The sequence below is a fragment of the Vulpes vulpes genome, chromosome 4 (genome assembly GCF_048418805.1).
Source record: "Vulpes vulpes isolate BD-2025 chromosome 4, VulVul3, whole genome shotgun sequence".
In the NCBI taxonomy this organism is placed as follows: domain Eukaryota; kingdom Metazoa; phylum Chordata; class Mammalia; order Carnivora; family Canidae; genus Vulpes; species Vulpes vulpes.
In genome coordinates, this window is record NC_132783.1 from 67,900,381 (window position 1) to 67,918,704 (window position 18,324).

General features: G+C 51.7%; 1 protein-coding gene across 1 annotated transcript in view; it reads left to right on the forward strand.

The window, feature by feature from the left end:
* Positions 1-643: 643 nt before the first annotated feature.
* C4H1orf198 (chromosome 4 C1orf198 homolog) overlaps positions 644-18,324 on the forward strand; it is a 33,333-nt gene continuing 15,652 nt past the window's right edge. The window contains exons 1-2 of the mRNA XM_072756003.1: positions 644-1,016; positions 15,005-15,055. Coding sequence (XP_072612104.1) covers positions 675-1,016; positions 15,005-15,055 — 393 coding nt within the window. The 5' untranslated portion in view covers positions 644-674. The remainder of the gene's footprint in view (positions 1,017-15,004; positions 15,056-18,324) is intronic.

The window sequence follows — 18,324 nt, forward strand, 5'->3', positions numbered from 1 at the left end:
GGGCTTTCCTAGGCGATCCGCACCGACCAAAGTTTCCTTTGTCAAACAAGGGACCACGTGGCTCTACGGCGGTCACCAGCCGCGACCCCGCCAGACCGCCGGGAGCCGACCCGGGGCGCGGCCGCCCCCCTGAGCCGCCCTGGGGAGCCCTGGAGACGGGGAGCGGCGGGAAAGCCCCAGAGCGCCCAGCACGCGAGAGAGGGGCGCGGACGGCGGGCGCCGGGGCGGGCGGGCCCGGGGAGGGGCGGGGCTCCGGGCGGGGGCGGGGCTCTGGGGCGGGGCGGGGCTCCCGGACGGGGCGGGGCTCCGGGGAGGGGCGGGGCTCCGGGCGGGGGCGGGGCTCTGGGGAGGGGCGGGGCTCCCGGACGGGGCGGGGCTCCGGGAGGGGGCGGGCCCGGGGGAGGGGCTCCGGGGGAGGGGCTCCAGGAGGGCGCGGTACCGGGGTGAGGGCCGCGGCGCTCCCGGGGGTGCCGGCGCGAAGGGCGAGACCCGGGGCCGTGGGGCGCGGGGTTCCCGGGACTAACGGGCGCGGGGGCGGGGCTGGGGGCGGAAGGGCGGCGCGCCCGGGGGCGTGGCGTGGCGGGGGCGTGGCGGGGGCGTGGCTCCGGGCTGCGGGGGCGGCGCGGCGCGGGGCGGGGCGCGGGCGGGCGGGGGCAGCGGCGGGCAGGCCGGGCATGGCGTCGATGGCGGCGGCTATCGCGGCCTCGCGCTCGGCGGTCATGAGCGGGAACCGGCCTCTGGACGACCGGGAGCGGAAGCGCTTCACCTACTTCTCGTCGCTGAGCCCCATGGCCAGGAAGATCATGCAGGACAAGGAGAAGATCCGCGAGAAGTACGGGCCCGAGTGGGCGCGGCTGCCGCCCGCGCAGCAGGACGAGATCATCGACCGGTGCCTGGTGGGGCCGGGCGCCCCCGCGCCGCGCGACCCCGGGGGCCCGGGGGACTCCGAGGAGCTGGCGCGCTTCCCCGGCCTGCGCGGGCCGACGGGCCAGAAGGTGGTGCGCTTCGGGGACGAGGTGGGTGCGGGCGCGGCCGGGCCCTCTGGGCTCCGGAGGGGCTGCGGAGGAGAAGGCGCGGGGCGGACGTGGGCTGGGGGACGTGCGTCCCGGGGCGGGGCGGGGGGGCGGGGGCCCCCGGAGGGACGGGACAGCCGCGGCGGGAGGCCTCTCAGGAGCCGGCACCGACAGCGCTCGGCGGGGCCGCGCGGGGCCGGGCAGTTCCCCGCAGCCGGAGGCGAGGCGAGGCGGGGCGGGGCGGGCCCCGGGAACTGCAGGGGATTTAGGCCAGCCAAGCCGAGTTCTGATCCACTCTGCCCCGTAGCTCTATGGCCATGGGTGACTTTTCTTTTTTCTTAAAGATTTTGTTTATTTATTCATGAGACGCAGAGAGAGAGGCAGACATCAGGCAGACGGAGAAGCGGGCTCCCCGCGGGGCGCCTGACGCGGGACTCGATCCCGGACCGCGGGGTCACGCCCTGAGCCCGGGCAGACGCTCCTCCGCGGAGCCCCCGGGCGTCCCGCGACTTGACCTCTCGGATCCTCAGTGTCTCGCCCCGCCCCGCCCCCGTCCTGCTGTAGACTGGCCCCCTGCCCGTCAGGGAAGGCACTCAGGAAATTACACATGTTAATAATGGTATTTGTGATGAGCTGCTTGGGGCGAGTGAAGTTGTCAAGGTCAAGAGAAGGGAGAGGCGCCTCCCCGGGTTAGGAGGCCAGACGTAAGAGGTTTCCCAGGTGAGCACGATGTGATGTGCTCACCTGGTGTGGAGGTGAGCACGGAGACCTGTTGTTCTATCAAAACACGAAGGGGTTTCAAGGGGCGCCATCAAGCCTTTGCTACATGTAAGGACATCCCTGGGTCTCTGGTCTAGACGCCGAGCCCACACTTCTAGAGGACAGAAAAGCTAGAGCTATACAAGAAAAAACTCTGGGATGCCCTCTTCTAAGTCACAAAGGACTGAGTGTTCACTGCTGCTCAGAAACTTGATCTTTTTCTTTCTGTTTTTTTGTTTCCCTAAAACCCATTTGGTGCCATTAGAATCTGGCCTTTCACACTAAACTTTTACCATGAAGGGCAAAGTGGAAAGGAGCAAGAAGTATAAAAATGAAGTATACCCATGAAACCCGCACTCTGAAGGCTGGGAGCCTGCAGGAGGGGAGCTGGAGCTTGGCGGATTTTTTTCCCAGGGCATTGTGGATTGTGAAAGGGATTCTAGTTAATTCTGGATTTTAAAGCTCATTTTCAGGCTTGGGTGTGTTGGGACATTTATCAATACAAAATGTTTGTGGTCGTAAACCCACTTAAATATAATGGGTGTGTGAAGGAGAGAAGTATGCTGCCAGCATTGCCTTATTCTGACAGAACTCAAAGAAAAGTCTCCACTCCATTGGACTTGAAACTCTGAAGGCTTTGCCAGGAAAAACAAGGGTGTGGTAAGCCGGAGGGATGAAAATATAGGTTCAGAATGTATTTTAGAGCCCAAACATTTTCAGTGTGAAAAAAATGCATATCTGTATAAAGACATTTGTAGTGTTTGTGCTCAGATTTGGGGATGAAAAAGCAAGCGGCCCCTCTTTGGAAAAGTCATGAGTAAGTAAATAGGAGAGGAAGTAAACCTGTAAGTACTTACAGATGTTGGAGAGTGACTGTCATTTTTCCTTAGCTTGTGTCCAGCTAAGAATATCCACATGCCTGCTCAGCATCAAAAAGCTCTTGCCATATAAGGGCTCAGTATCACTGATAAGGAAAGATGCGGCCAAGTGAATTTTGTACTCAAATTCCGTAACTGGGTGCCAGACTGAGCTGTTTCTGAATTTGTAAACCCCGTGTGATTTAAAAGCAAATGGAACTCCTCACTGTGGTAACGGCATGCCCTTCCAGGAGCCAACCCTCCCGTTTTTTGGAATCAAACTCGGTTTTACAAAACGGCCGAGAAGGTGCCCTGGAATGCCTCTGACCAACTTGAGCAGAGATGGTGGACAGCTAGGGGGCAGCTGAATTTCAGGAGAGGTACTTAGGAACATTGCCTGGGGTCTGTTTTTGCTTACAGTGGCCGTGTGCTTCAATGGCGCTAGGGAGGGTTGTTTTGTTTTGTTTTTTAAAGATTTTATTTATTCATGAGAGACACACAGAGAGAAGCAGAGACATAGGCAGAGGGAAAAGCAGGCTATCTGCGGATAGCCTGATGCAGGACTCGATCCCAGGACCTCGGGATCTCCACCTGAGCCAAAGGCAGATGCTCAACCACTGAGCCACCCAGGTGCCCCAGCACTAGGGAGTTTAAAACGCATTTCCCCAAACCTCCAAGAGGTTGGCACCAGCATAGTTGGTTGTGTCATGCCCAGGGCTGTTCATGGGGGATGGCTGGCTCCTGGACACAGGAGGCGATGGATAAGGGGAGGACTGGTCTACCCGGCTACACTGCTGGACAAAGAGGCCCAGATAGGTGACTCAGGTTTGTCCAAAAGCGCCCTAAACCAGATTGAGTAGGGCACCCTATCCCTTTCCACTTGATCTGGCTCCTGATGTCCCAGGTCCTCCATAGCCTTGTGGAAGAGAGAATGTTCCCCCCGGGGCCCTCCAGCTGCCCCCCCCCCCCCCCCCCCCCGCCCAGCAGCTATAGACAGACCTCCTCTGGCGGGTGCTTTGAGTGAATGGGCTCTCTCTAGAGCCACTGTCTGACTCTAGATGATGAGCAGGCACCAGCCTCTTTGTACTTCCAGGAAAGGCCACCCCGTATACTGGGTTCTGAGGGCCTTTCTTAACAGGAGGAGCCTGGGCTCTGTTGGCAGGCTTCGGTTTGAGTTTCGGCTCCCCCATCTCCTGGCTTTTTGACAGAGACTAAATCACAGGCCTCTCTGAGCTGCGGTTTTCTGGCCTCTGTGATGGGAATGGCATTAACGGGATGCTAGGAGAGGTCACGTCCACGAAAGGCCTGTTGTAGCCGCTTCAGGTCAAGAATGCCATTGACCCTTGCACGACACAGGTTTGAAGTGCATGGGTCCACTTATATGCAGATTTTTGGGGTGAAATACAGTACTGGAAATGTATTTTCCTTACGATTTTCTCTATAACATTTTCTCTTTTTCTCACTTTATTGTAAGAATACAGTAAATACACATACAAAATATGTGTTAATTGATTGCTTTTCTTATTGATAAGGCTTCTGGTTGACAGTAATCTCAGTAAATTTTTTGGGAAGTCAGAAGTTACGTGTGGATTTTCAAGTATGCAGGTGTCCCTAACCCCTGTGTCGTTTAGGTGTCAAGTGCGTTATTAGCTAGTCTATCCGTTTCCACTTGCAGAAATCATTATCATGAAATAAAGCCTTTTCTGCTGTTGCATGGAATAAATACATTTCTGCTGTTCTGCTGAGCCTGGAGTCAGCCCGTCAGAGTTGTCCACATGAGAAGGGACTCTGTCCTGGTGGGCTCTGGTGATGTGCCTTGGGGCTCGTGTTTGAAGCTTCACTTTGCTCTGTTCCCAGTGTGACCGTAATGGGGCCTGTTTCCGGATCAGCAGTCACATCAGCCTCCGATTGTGTCCCCTCCCCTTTCAGCTACCCTGAAGAACAAGGACATCATCCTCTCCCCCATCAATAGTAACATTTTTGTATCCCATGTTTTAAGTCAGATCGTGAAATACAGGCTCCAAGTATGACCAACCTCTAGTCATTCTTACATATCCAGGAAAAAAATAAGTAGAAAGCTGATTACATATTGGTGGTCATTGATCTTGGTGGCCCTGAGTACGGTCAGGGCTCGGTTCACACATCACCATTGCCTCCGTGGTGGGACTGCTCTGCCTAGGCCAGCATCATGGCATCTGTGTCATTTGTACCCTTGCTGTCTTCTATACAGCAAAAAAAGATCAGGGCTCAGATGCCCCCTCACTGGGATGACCAGCCTGGTACAGAGGGAGATTGGCTGCTTCTGTGCCTTGAAGCCATGAGGGGACCTGTCAGTTTCCAGATTTTTCCTTGGGAATCAATTCAGCAAATATTTCTCAAAGCCTATTCCATTGGAAACCAGAGGCATTCTAGCTTTAGAGCTGCTTAGGCTGTCCGTAATCTTCACCAGTTTCTTTAAAATCCCCCCCCACACACACATGAACATGTGATCTTATTAAAATTTAAACACAAGGTGACCAACCCCTCCTGCCCTCCGTCATGTCCCCAAGCAACTTGTGTGCAGAGAATTCAGACTAGCTGCTGGTGGACTACTACTCTGCTAGTGAAAGAAGAGGAGCACCTGGAGTCCCCAGACCTGGCTTCCATTCCTGGCCATGCCACCAGCAAGGTGCCACCTGCTTAGGGCGTAGGTCTCCCTCTGTGAACTGAGTGGCCCATGAGGTTCCTCTGGTATTTGGTAATGAACATGAAGGCATGTTTGCAAACAGATGCCCTCAGCAGGCTGACTTTCCTGCATTCTTCCTTGAGCAATAAAGTTTAGGGAATTTGGCTTACTCTGGGAGATGAGAGGTTTTCATTTTAGAAGGTTTTAGAGATCACTCAGTCTGCCTCTGCTGCTTCCTGTTATCAAATAGGAAAAAAAAAAAAAAAAACCCAGCCTCAAAACTGAATTTTTAGGGATGTGTTGCGGGCCATAAGCAGGTAACCCCAGAAATTTGGCGTGTTTACTTTTCATGGACCTAGTTGTCTCTCTTTCACCTCCTGTAGAGTAGGTGAAGCTGGCCAGGAAGGGGGTTGCCACGTGCCATATGCCAGCCCCCAGGGACCCTGATGATCTGGATTTTGCATGCCACAGAACACAGAGTTTTCAGGCCTTGGAGCCAGACAGCTCCGCCTCCTCTTCAACAGCTTTGCATGACCAGCTGCTGTGGGAAGGAAGTGTGTCTCCTCAGATGCCTGCATCACTCCCCCTCCTGCAGGGATCTAGGGGCTGGGCTGCCCCCATGCTCCTATCTGCCTTCACCTCCTCCTCTGGGGCCAAGCCTTGGCCTCCTTGACTCCCTGATACCCTCCGCATGGCTTGAGGTCAGAACTTCCTTCTGCAGGCCTCCAAGGGCCCCTGCCTTGGCCCAGCCCCACTGCCCCATCTGGCCCTTGCTCCCAGCTGGCTGAAGTGCCTTTCCCTGAAGTGATCTGAGGGGGCTACACCCAACATGGAGCTCAAACTCAATGGCTCTGATCCATGGAGTCACATGCTCTTCTGAATGAGCCAACCAGACACCCCTAGATGTTTGTTTTTTTAAAAATAAACTAAATTGCTGTAAGGTATGTAAGATGATGTATATGTATGTTACTGTTAAAAGATCCAGACAATGCAGAAGCAGCATTGTGAAGCAGTTGGTGGTATCTTTATAGAACTTTCCTCAAGTATTCAGTTTTTATCAGATTTGGGTTTGGTTGGATATATGATATCCTGACACAGGACCTGTCACATGTGAGGTCACCTCTTCCCCTTCTGTTTGAGCAGTTTGGCTTTTCCTTTTTTTGGATTTTGGCAAAAAAAAACAAAAAACCCCATAATGAGGGAATTTGAGAGTTACTTTCTCAGTCTTTTGGGTTTGTTTTTTTAAGGAAAGTGGTATGTATAATTATGATTCCCACCTTCTGTCTGGTAGAGCCATGCAGTTTTTAGAAAAGATGACTGGGTTCACGTGGCTTTTCATGTCCTTGCATCTGGGGTTCTATGCCCTGGCTCTGGACAGGAGTTGAGAAGGTGGTGGCCACGAGTCCAGATCTGTTTCCATGGGCCTCAAGGGGGAGGCTGTTGGGCCTCTCCCACAGGCTTCCCCTTCCTGACCGATGGTTCTTTGCCCAGAGAGCACCTGGCCTGCTACCCCATGTAGGGGAAGAAGGGTGTTGAACAGGTGAGCCCTGGTGGGTTAAGGCAGCCACACAGGCCGTCTCCCTAGCTCCTGTGGGAGGGTGACCCAGGGGCTGCCACAGAACGGAGTTTGGAAAAGAAATTTAATGATTTATTCACTGTCACACAGGGAGAGACAAGGCAGAGCTGAGAAGCATGTTGGCAATCTAGAACCCTTTCATTGACAGGAGTCCCTTTCACACTCATAAGCAAGAGATTCCCTTAATACTGGAGGAAAAAAAAATCCATTTTTCTGAAAGGCAAAGGAGGGCCTGGTCTGTTTAAACATCCCACTCATTTTCTGTTTTTTTTGTTGTTTTGTTTATTTTTTCCCGCAAAACTATCATCTGCCCCCCTGCTCCCATTACCATGATGGCACCGAGCTTTCGTTTCTGCCCTTGTCTTGGGGGCCAGGGCCCCTGAATTTGTATTCATGGTGGAAGCTGCTTGCTAGATCAGTCCTAGCTGCCTTTGTCTTGTTGGGCTGCAGTTTTGTCCTTGCATTTATGGAAACCCTCTTATCTCAGTGGAGTTAAATATATTACAAGTCAGGAGGAGAAGCATCGATTCCATAAATACATAAATAAAAGTCCCTAAAAAGAAGCAGTTGGTAAAAAAAGGGGGGGCATATCTTAATCGTTCTTCCTCCCCCACTTTTTAAAAAAGCAAACTTTGTTTTTTAGAGCAGTTTTAGGTTAACAGCAAAACAGAGCAGAAAGTACAGAGATTTCTTCTATACTCCCTGTCCCCAGACGGGCACAACCTCCCAGGCTCCGACACCCCTCGGGGCGGGGTATCTGCTACAGTGGATGAAGCCCCACGCTGCATGAGCCTCGCCCGGAGTCCGTGGGCTACATCAGGGTTCCCTCGTGGTGTGTGCATCCAGTGGGTCCAGACAAAGACGTATCCACCATCAGAGCATCGAGCGGAAGAGTTCACTGCCCTCAGAGCCCTCCATGCTCTGCCCCTCATCCCTCCCATCCCTCACCCCTGGCAGCCACCCATCTTTGTTTGTTTTTATTATTTTGTTTTTTATTTTTAAGATTTTATTTATTCATAGAGACACAGAGAGAGAGAGAGAGAGAGAGAGACAGGCAGAGACCCAGGCAGAGGGAGAAGCAGGCTCCATGCAGGGATCCTGATGTGGGACCCGATCCCGGGTCTCCAGGATCACACCCTGGGCCGAACGTGGCGCTAAGCTGCTGAGCCACCCGGGCTGCCCGGCCACCCATCTTTGTACTGTCTCCGGACTGGGCCTTTTCCGGGATGCCATACAGTTGGAGCCACAGAGTACGTAGCCTTTTCGGGTTGCCTTGTCAGGTAGCAATATGCGCTGGAGGCCCTTCCGTGTCTTTCCAGGGCCTGGAGCTCAGTTCTTGTTAGCGCTGAGTAACGTTCCATTGTCTGTGTGTACGGTAGTTCGGCCGTTCACCTGCTGAGGCCATCAGGGTTGCTTCCAGGTCTTGGTCACCGTGAGTGAAGCTGCTGTGAACATCAGCAGGTGTTTGGGAGGATGTAATGTTTGAACGTGTTTGATTAAATATCACAGTGTGGGCTTGTCTCACCTGTTTTAACCATGCGACCATCTCTCTGAGGTCCAGACTGGCACCAAGCAGCTCACTGGGAGGGGAGTTCCTTTCCTGTCTCCTTCCCAGGCTCTGCTGTCTCAGCCCGATTTCTCTGACCTCCAGTATTCACAGGTGAAATTTACCCTTGACTCAAGATGCCACCGTACCTGTCAACTAGAAACTCCTCTACTTTATGGGCTTCAGGAGCGCAGGGAGGATTTAGGGTTTGAGGGATCCCGGCACCGCTTGTGAATTGCTCAGATCTATCCATGGAACGCTCAGGGGTTGGGATTCCAACTTTTGTAAGCCCTGAAACTGAGCGAACCGGGCACCATATTCCGACATTCTGGGGCCGTTGTGATCCTAGCAGACAGGAGTGTTTACTGTTGGCGGTCGCACACCTACTGTAGCTCTGCAGCGCTGGCACCGGACGTGCAATGCAGTTGTTTTGTCTGTAATCTTTGAATGCCGGGGAAGAATAAAGAAATACATGTTTTTAAATGGGATTCTTCTTGCAGCCTGTTAGGAGACTGGGATTTGCCTCGGTGGATTATACTAAGGCACAGAGCCATGATCTTGCCCGCTCCAAAGTAGAGAGGGAGACAGCTGGCCCAGAAAACCTGGGGCTTGTGAGAGCTGCACGAACCCTGGGTTGCTTTAGTAGGAGTCACTGTTTGGGGATGATGAGAGCCACCTAGCAGTATTGATGGAGGGTACCCCTGCTAGTGGGGTGGACCCCCGAGCCCTGGAGGCCCACGGGCACCAGCAGCCTGCTGTGGCTGTGTGGCCACATGCTCACGATGGGCAGAGCTGCTGGCCCTCAATGGACTGGCTGCCTGAGAGTTACCTGTGGAGTTGTTAGCATTGTCAAATCACGCCAGGTGAGAGCTACGGATTCTGCCTATTATCATAGCACCCTAGGTGATGCCGATTCACAGCCAGGTCTGGGGACAGTGAACAGCTAGGGTAGGGGGCCCTCTCGAGAGAGCCTTGAGTCCGGTGTCCATGAATAGTGCCTGTGTGAAACCTGGGCCAGTGAGCACCCAGGAAGGGACCATTCCCATCAACTGCCTCAGACAGGTGTGCCACAGAGAGGGCATCCACGAGAAGGTGTGGTTTGTTCAGGCCCAGGTGGCAGACGGGCCCGCAGCCTTCAGGGAAGCCCAGAGGGTAGGCTCGACTTCCCACATGCTGCAGGGTCTCCGAAGTCAGCTCTTTCCATGTTCCAGGGAAGGTGCTACTTCCTGTCTGCTGGCTGCTAGTGGCCTGGCTTTGTGCAGTGGTGGCGGTGGGCAGGAAATGCTCAGAGGTCACCTCAGAAAGCCCATGCCTCTGGGTTGGCTTCCTTCATCGGGCAGATCTGTGAGCGACCTCAGGGACAGCCAGCGCAGGCCGTGCTGTCCACAGATGCTATCGGTCCCATCCTTGAGATGCAACAATACAAATTCACTGGCCTGGCCTTGGAAGTGGAAAAACAGTTATGAAGAGTAAGTGCTCAGTACTCTCTAATCCAGTTCATTAAGAGGGAAAGTTAATAATTGTAATATTTCCCCATGTTTGAAATCAACTTTAAGTCCAGAGTTTCTCATTTTAGAATAATTTTGGAATAGTTATGACTTATACAGAGGAATTGTACCCAATTATAGAGGAGTTGCTCATAACGAAGCAATTTTAAAAGCAAAATTACCAAAATCACTTTATTTATTTTTTATTTTTTATTTTTTTTACCAAAATCACTTTAAAGTTGAATTGCAGAATTTGCACTTCATGTCAAATATGGTGAATTTCAGTGTGTTCGATATCGGTGGCAGCCTTGAATGTATTAGTCACTGTTTAACATCTGGTTCCAGTGAGTGGGGGTGGGGTGGGGTCGGGGGGTGCAGCTCTGACGTGTAGCATTTGCTGATTGTTTGGGGCCCATGGAGGAGCAGAGCATGTTGCAAGTGGTTTTTTAGGTTCTCAGAAAAGCCCAGTAGTAAACCCCTACCTCCACAGGCAGCATCAGCCTTCAGAGTGGGACATTGCTACAGTGGATTAACCCTACGCTGACACATGGTTATTGTGTAAAGTCCAACGCACTGGGGCTTGCTCTTGCAGTACATTCTGTGGGTTTTGAGAAGAATGTTCATCACTACAGTATGGTGCAGAGTGTTTTCACTGCCTTAAAATCTTCTTTATTCTGCCCTCCCTTTAACTCTGGCAACCGCTGATCTTTGTACTGCCTATGATTTTGCCTTTTCCAGAATGTCGTACAGTTGGACTCATCCAGTGTTGCCTTTTCAGATTCCTTTATTGTGGGAATATCTACATAATAGAAAATGTACTGTTCTAACCATTCTTAAGTAGACGTTTAGTACATTCCCACTGCTCTGCAGCCATTACCACTGTCCATTTCTAGAACTTTTCCATCACCTCAGCCAGAAACTCTGAATGCATTAAACAATAATAACTTCCCATTCCTCCCTCCCCTGGTAAGCTCTATTCTGCTTCCCATCTCCATGAATTTGCCTGGTCTAGGTACCTCAAATAAGTGGAATCATGTAATATTTGCCCTTTAGTGACTGGCATAATCATTTAGCACAATGTCCTCAAGGATTGCTTGTAGCTGGTGTCAGAATTTCCTTCCTTTTGAAGGCTGAGTAGGATTCCATTGTATGGATTTGCCACCTTTTGTTTATTCATCTGTTGATGGACATCTGTGTTCTCTTCACATGTTGGCTACTACTAAAGCTGCAGCTAGCTCTGTGTACAAGTGTCTGTTCAAGTGCCTCCTTTCAGTTCTCTTGGCTGTATCTCTAGGAGTAGAATTTCTAGATCTAATGGTAACTCTGTGTTTAATTTTTGTGTATGTGTGTGTGTGTTTAATTTTTTTGAGGAACTGCTACACTGTTTTCCACAGTGGCTACACCATTTCACTTTCCCAGCAGTGGTGCATGAGGGCTCCAAGGGCTCTAGTTTCTCCACATCCCTGCCAACACTTGTGATTTTTCATCCTTGTGGGTATGGAGTATATTACTTTTGTTTATAAGACAGTATGTGTGTGTGTCTTGAAGACTTTATTTACTCATTTGGGTGGGGGGCGGGGCAAAGGGAGAGAGAGAGAGGGAATCTCAAGCAGATTCCATGCTCAGCACAGAGCCCGATGTGGGGCTCGATCTCACGACCCTGAGGACCCTGAGATCACGACCTGAGCTGAAACCAAGAGACTCAACCAACTTAGCCACCCAGGCGACCCTAATACAATGTGTTTTAATTGTGCTTATGTAACTTAATTTCTACCAATGGCTATATTTAACAGCAGGTTCAAAAAATTCCTGAACATTTCACGGACCACTTTCTGGAGTTGGTGCAGCCTCACTCCAGCACACTGCTAGCTGCAGCCAGTACAAATGTCTGGGGCCCACAGAGATCTTAAAAACACTCAGGCATCCATCTTTTACTGAATAGTAAAGCAAATGCTGGAGATTTTGTGTGAGTATGCATTCTGGTACTTTGAGCAGAGAAATAGCTATTCTTTTCTTTTCTTTTCTTTCCTTTTTTTAAGATTTTATTTACTCATTCATGAGAGACAGAGAGAGAGGCAGAGACATAGGCAGAGGGAGAAGCAGGCTCCCCGCAGGGAACCTGATGTGGGACTCAATCCCCAGGACTCCAGGATCATGACCTGAGCTGAAGGCAGGTGCTCAACCACTGAGCCACCCAGGTGTCCCTGTTTGTTTGTTTTTTAAAGATTTTATTTATTTATTCATGAGAGACACACACAGAGAGAGAGGCAGAGACACAGGTAGAGGGAGAAGCAGGCTCCATGCAGGGAGCCTGACATGGGACTCGATCCCGGGTCTCCAGGATCAGGCCCTGGACCAAAGATGGTGCTAAACCTCTGAGCCACCAGGCTGCCCCCCCCCCCCCCGCCCCTTTTTATTAAGCACCTTTCCTGTTAGGTGAACAATGTGTTGAGTGAACATTTTCCAGTAAGAGGGAGCCTGGGCCTCTCGGATGTCAGAGGAGAGAAGACTTGGTATATGTCCATCCTGCAGTCCTTGGAGCCACACGAGCCTGAGCAGAGCCTCCCACATGTTGTGTTGGCCTCTGATATTTCCAGGGACCGTATGTCCTATGGCTCTTGGTGGCATCCCCTCTGCTTTTTGTGCTGCTCTTTTGGGATCTAGTGACTTCTAGGCTTCTTTCTGTGCTAAGCTCCAGAGAAGAAATAATTTCTAGAGAGGTGCAGCATTGTCTGTGGCACAAACGTCCCTTATGGGGAGGAATTTGTGAGGACTCTTGGCCAAATTAGAACCCCACTCCATGACATCTCGTGGTCTAAGTGGCAGATGTGTTTTGATGCCTTGGTAGTTTCAGATCTTGAGCACCAGGGCAGCAGGTGGGGACCCTTCAAGCCACCCTACATACAGCATGTGTGAGCATCCAAACCATGTGCCTGGCTACATTTTGGTTGCCTGCTGGTCATCGTGGGAGAGAAGAAAGAGAACACCGTGTGTGCATGTACTGCCACCAGGCAATTCTGATGCCATTTTGCATCCAGCTGCCTGGAGAGCCTGTTCCCAATGCTGCAGTGTGCAACCACGGCTGACATCAGAGCTGCAATAACATTTTTGCTTGGCATGTTTATTTTTGTTAAGCGTTTTATTATTTTTTATGAGCTCAGAATTGCAGAAATCTAAGGAATTTGCCCCTTGACTGAGTTTCTTGCTGGAGCAAACAAAAAACTATTGACTTGACACCAAGTTGGGAGAAATCACAGTGTGACCCTCTCTCTGTCTGCGACCCCTTTGGAATGTCAGCTAATATGCAGGCTGCAACCACTGGTGAGTGCATGCTCCAGGCTCAATCTCTGGTCCTCTGAGTCTTACACTCATTTTCCTGGCAAAGCCAAAAGCCTTATTTTAATTTTTGCCGATTTCAGCTGTATATCTAATATATAAGGACAGATCATACCACACGATAAGGGGATCCAGCGCCAAGGTTCCTGTGACCACTGGGTCTGCCCCCTTGCCTCCCTTTGCCTCCTCACTCTCCTGACCCTTCCTCTGTCCACTGAGGTGGCCACTGGGCTGTCCCATGTCTGGGTAGAAGGAGCACAGAGGGACCTGGGTGGCTCAGTTGGTTAGCATCTGCCTTTGGTTCAGGTCATGAAACTAGTGTTGAGCACCCTGTGACAGGGTGCATTGAGCACCCTGTCAATGGGAGTACTTCTCCGCCTGCCCCTCCCCCTGCTTGTGCTGTCTCTCTCTCATAAAGAAATAAAATCTTTAAAAAAAAAGAGCACATTTGCCAATTGATTTCCCTTTACCTACCCCCCCCCCCCCGCCCCCAGACCCAGAGCCGGGACACCCGAGGCTGGGCTGCAGGCCTCCCTCCCAGCACAAGGGCTCATTTGCTCACATTCCTCCAGGCAGCCCACTTCCATTTTTGGAGGGACAGAGTTTGTAAGTTGAGGAGTAACTTGGGTTTAGCTGGAATTCCGATGGAGGGGCAGTGGCCCATGTTCCCTCTCATTGGTTGTGTTTCCCACCGCCAGGAACATCAGGGCTGAGGCTGAGGGAGGGGGGTTCAGAGGCTGAGGTGGGGACGGCATGGGCTACTGTGGACCCCATTTGCCTCACAGAGGAGGGTAGAGCCTCATCTACCTCTGGGGGCAGGGAGCACCTCTGCGGGGAGGATCTCACTTCCTGGGAGTGCTCTATGGAAGGAACATGTCAATTTAAAATCCCTTATCCCATGTTGTCTCTGCATCGCCCAGTATGTCCCAACTTTCAGTTCAGAGGAGATCCCTAGGAGAAGTGAGGCACGGATGAGAGACATTTGCTGGCACAGGGAGGTGGCTAGGGACCTGGAGGGCCAGCCAAGAGAAGGCAGTCTTTGCCATCACTTGTTTATTAGGCCAGGGAGCAGAACATAGCAAAGCCACGGCCAGATTCTTGGTTACTGCTCCAAAGGGCTCTTTCCGTCGTGTTCTGTTGGTGATGGTGAGAGTGTCACAGCTCTCACTCTTAAATGGGCACCTGCATTAAATTGGCATGTTCTTCATTGACCTTGGTGGGCAGTGCCTCTCAGGTCTCTGGGGGCCCGAGGGGATGGCGGGGGCTCAGCTGCGTTGGTACTGCCCAGAGGATTACTGCCTGATGTTCTGATCGTTGGTTACTTCATTTGATCATCACAACCACCCTGCAAGGGAAGCTTGATTCTCCTCTTACAGATCAGAGAAACAGGCTCAGAGGGCTGCGTCCTCTTCCCATCATGGCCTCGTGTGCAGTCACTGGTAGAGGCCTGAGCCTGTAAAGCCCCTTGCCCTTTCTGCTCACATCCCCATCATCAAGTCCCCAAGGGGCCTCCCAGACAGTCATTGAGCAACCTTTTGACTGGGATGCCCTGGGGTGTGCCTGGCCGCCTCCACTGGAAAGGTGAGGGCAAAGCCAAACTGAGGAGGTCAGCACATGCTATGCAGACGAGCCAAACATCAGGCTTGCTCCAAGCTGGGAGCTGGGATGAGTCCTAAGGTCTGTTTTCCCTGTGGCCTTGGGTGGATGTTTGCATGGTGTATGTTTGGGTTTGGGTTTCATATTTATTCTTGAATTTTTATTTTAGGACATAACTTGGCAAGATGAGCACTCAGCCCCTTTCTCCTGGGAAACGAGGGTAAGTTGGATTAAATTTAGATTTGTTTGTCCTTTTAAGAAAGAATTGTATAGTCCTCTGTTTTTCTTGTAGCACTGAATGGACTCAGAAGGCAGGGGCCCCGCTGCCTGGCTGCAGGTGATGCACTTCTGCTAGTGGAAGAAGACAGGAGGGGAGAGGGCTGGGATGGTTAGAATGGTGTCGGGCTGTGATGGAATTAAAGTGGTCGTCAGTACCAGCAGCCAGGGCCCCCCAGTGCCCTTTGACTAGGGTCCCAGCCGTCCTGGGAAAGAGGGTCAGCCCTGTTGGTGGTTTTCTCTGCTCTTCCTTTTGCCCCCCAGGACTCAGCACTTTGGGAGGGGCACTCTGCAAGACAGAGCTTGTGGAGGGAAGCTTTTGGGGTGTGGGATGGGGGGGCAGCTGCTTTTATTAAAATGAACTCAATAGGGCCAGGAAGTTGGGTAGGTGTGGGGGCAGGAGAGACCCCTGTGGCAGGGACAAGGCTGCAGATCCATCAAGATTGCCTGGAGGAGGAGTCAGCTCAAAGGTGCTGGAACCTGAGGGTGCAAGAAGAAAGGGAAAGACCTCTTTGCGCCCTATGGAGTTGAAGGGGCAGTGGGACCACATGGACAGGTGTTAGCGAATACAGCCCAACCTGGAACTCCTAGTCACTTATTTACTATCATTATTATTTTGGATGTTGATTATTTATTGCTATTTATTGCCAGAGTTGCCTAGCAGTGTCTAGCTTAACTGATTTTAATGCATTTCCCTGAGCCTCCCTAGTTGCCCCAGTAGAAGTGCATTAATAAGGAGCAAAAGGACCAAAAAACAAGTGTCTGTAACCCACAGGAAAGAAGGGAAAAGACCAGGATTCTAGGATTCTAGAACATTTAGTGCTGTGTTGGAGAGCTCTTCCTATAATAGGAGTAACAAAGACAGCAGTGTGCCTTAGTTCACCTTGAGGTCACACCAGGACTTTGAGGTGCCAAGACTTGCAGGCACTTGTCTTGGTTTTCTGCTAGGCTCACATCACTTGTCCCAGAAGAAGTGGGCATCCAGGGAGCATGCGGAGGGTTGAGTCAGAGTGGGGGCAAAGCAGTAAGGAGGTCTACAAGACACCTGAGAGGTCCTCATGTGGGGTCTGTGTCTTAAAAATCAAAGATCTGACAACGTTCTTATGGATGAGGACAGCACTTGGTGAGTGACTGTTGGTGCCAAGTGACCCGAGCTGTCCTGGGGATGGGAAAGAGCATGAAATGGTCCTCACAGGAGAGCTGGGAGATGGTTTTGAGAGTATGTGGTATTAATGCAGATGCACATGTTCATCTGGCGGGCACAGATTCCTTCCGCCTTCAGAGTACCTTCCCCTGGGGTCCTGAGCATTGTGCAGTAAAGATGCAAACACCTGCGTCACACACGTGTCCTTTTTTACCTAGATCTGTGCAGAGGGCAAACTGAGTGAAGCTGGGGTCTCCCTAGGGATCTGGATGCTGCTTGAAGGATATCAAGGAGCAGCCTGGAAATACAGGAGCCCCTAAAACCAGTGAGGAACCCTCGTCTAGTCACACTGGGAGGGAAGCTGTGGGTGGGTAGAGAGTACATGAGCACACTGGCAGTCAGCCAGGACCCTCGGTCTTCCTAGAGGGGCTCCTCAGTGAGGAACTGGGAAACCCTGCAGGTGATCCCTAGTGATAAGAAGCAAATAGACCCTCTGCCAGTTGGGAACGAACAGCCTGGGATTCAGTGTCCCAGAAAGCAGCATAGAGTATCCTGGACTGGGTCCTCTGTTTGATGATATCACAGTGATAAAGGCACGGAGGTCAAAAGAGTTATAACATCCTAAGCCCTAAATCCATCTTGTGCCCCATGGGAATATCTGCTCTATTAAGAATTTACCTTGTGAAATGTTCCTGAATCTGCTATTTGTGAGATGGGACATTCCATCTATTATTAACTTGTCGCAGATGACATTCTGGGACAAGGATGGGCAGTGGCAGGGGCGGGTGCAGAGATGAGGCTCAGCCACTTGGGGCCAGCCTGCGGCACAAGTGTCTCCAGAACAAGGACAGCAAATAGGATCAAGGATTACACCCATGCTGGCACCCATGCTGGCACTCTGCAGTTGCCAGCCACGTCTCTTAGGAATCCGGTCAGTTGAGAAGCCTCCAGAAGTTAATAGGTGTTGCCCACTTAGCCCAGACTCAGCTTACTGGCGGGCTCACTTGGGGTCCTCAGCTTTTAGTTTGATCTCTTGAGATTGGACTTAAATAGCTGAGTGTTAGAACCTTACAGAGGCAAATAGCAATCCAGAGAACAAAGAGGCTCGTCGCTACCCTGTCTTCACAAGTGAAGGTCGAGTTCTAGAAGGATCCACCACTCACCTCCCCAGCCCAATTCAGAGTGTTCCAGCTCTGTCACACTGCCTGAGGACTTCTAGACTGGTGAGAACCTCTTTGCAGAGCTGCGAACAGGAGGTGGCTTCAGGCAGGGCACGGCGGCTCCGATCTCCCGGTGCAGGATTTGGAGCTCAGATGTGGGTTCTTGCTCTCCCTCGTTTGACACCGCCTTCTCTCCATCAGTTATCTGTTGATGCATAACAAACCACCCCACAGCTTCATGGACCAAAGCAGATATTTCTTTGCCCATGATTCTGGGGCTTAGCAGCGTGGGCCGGGCTCAGCCGGCTGTTGTTCTGTTGGCCTTGACTGGGATGGCTCACCTGTCATCCGACAGCCGTCTCGTGGAAGCTGGCTGCTCCAGGATAACCTTCCTTCTGTGTCCAGCTGGTGCTGGCTGTCAGCTGGGCCCTGGGTTCCCAGTGAGCCAGCCTGGGCTTCTTCACGTGGTGGTGGAAGAGTCCCCCAGGGCCGAGCGCAGAAGCCTCCAGGGCCTCATGAGGCTCAGGCTGGCAAATCGCCCTGTGTCGCTTCTGCTTTGTTCTGCTCATATTGAGGCACAGTCCAGCCTGGATTCAAGGTGTGAGGAAATAGACCACAGCTCTTGGTGGCGAGTAGCCGAGAATTTGTAGCAGTTTGTTTATTTAAAAAAATGTTTAATTTGAGTGTAGTTGACATGTAGTCGTCTTTAAGCCAGGATTTTATGCCCTGGCAGCCGTGACACTGAGTCCTTTCATTCAATTGTTTATCCATTATCTATTTTAAATTAATTTTCATTTTTAATTTAAAAATACACATAACAAAAAACTGACCATCTCAGCCATTTCTCGGTGGACAGTTAATGGCATTGAGTACTCGGCATTGTGGGGCAGCTATCACCAGCCTCTATCC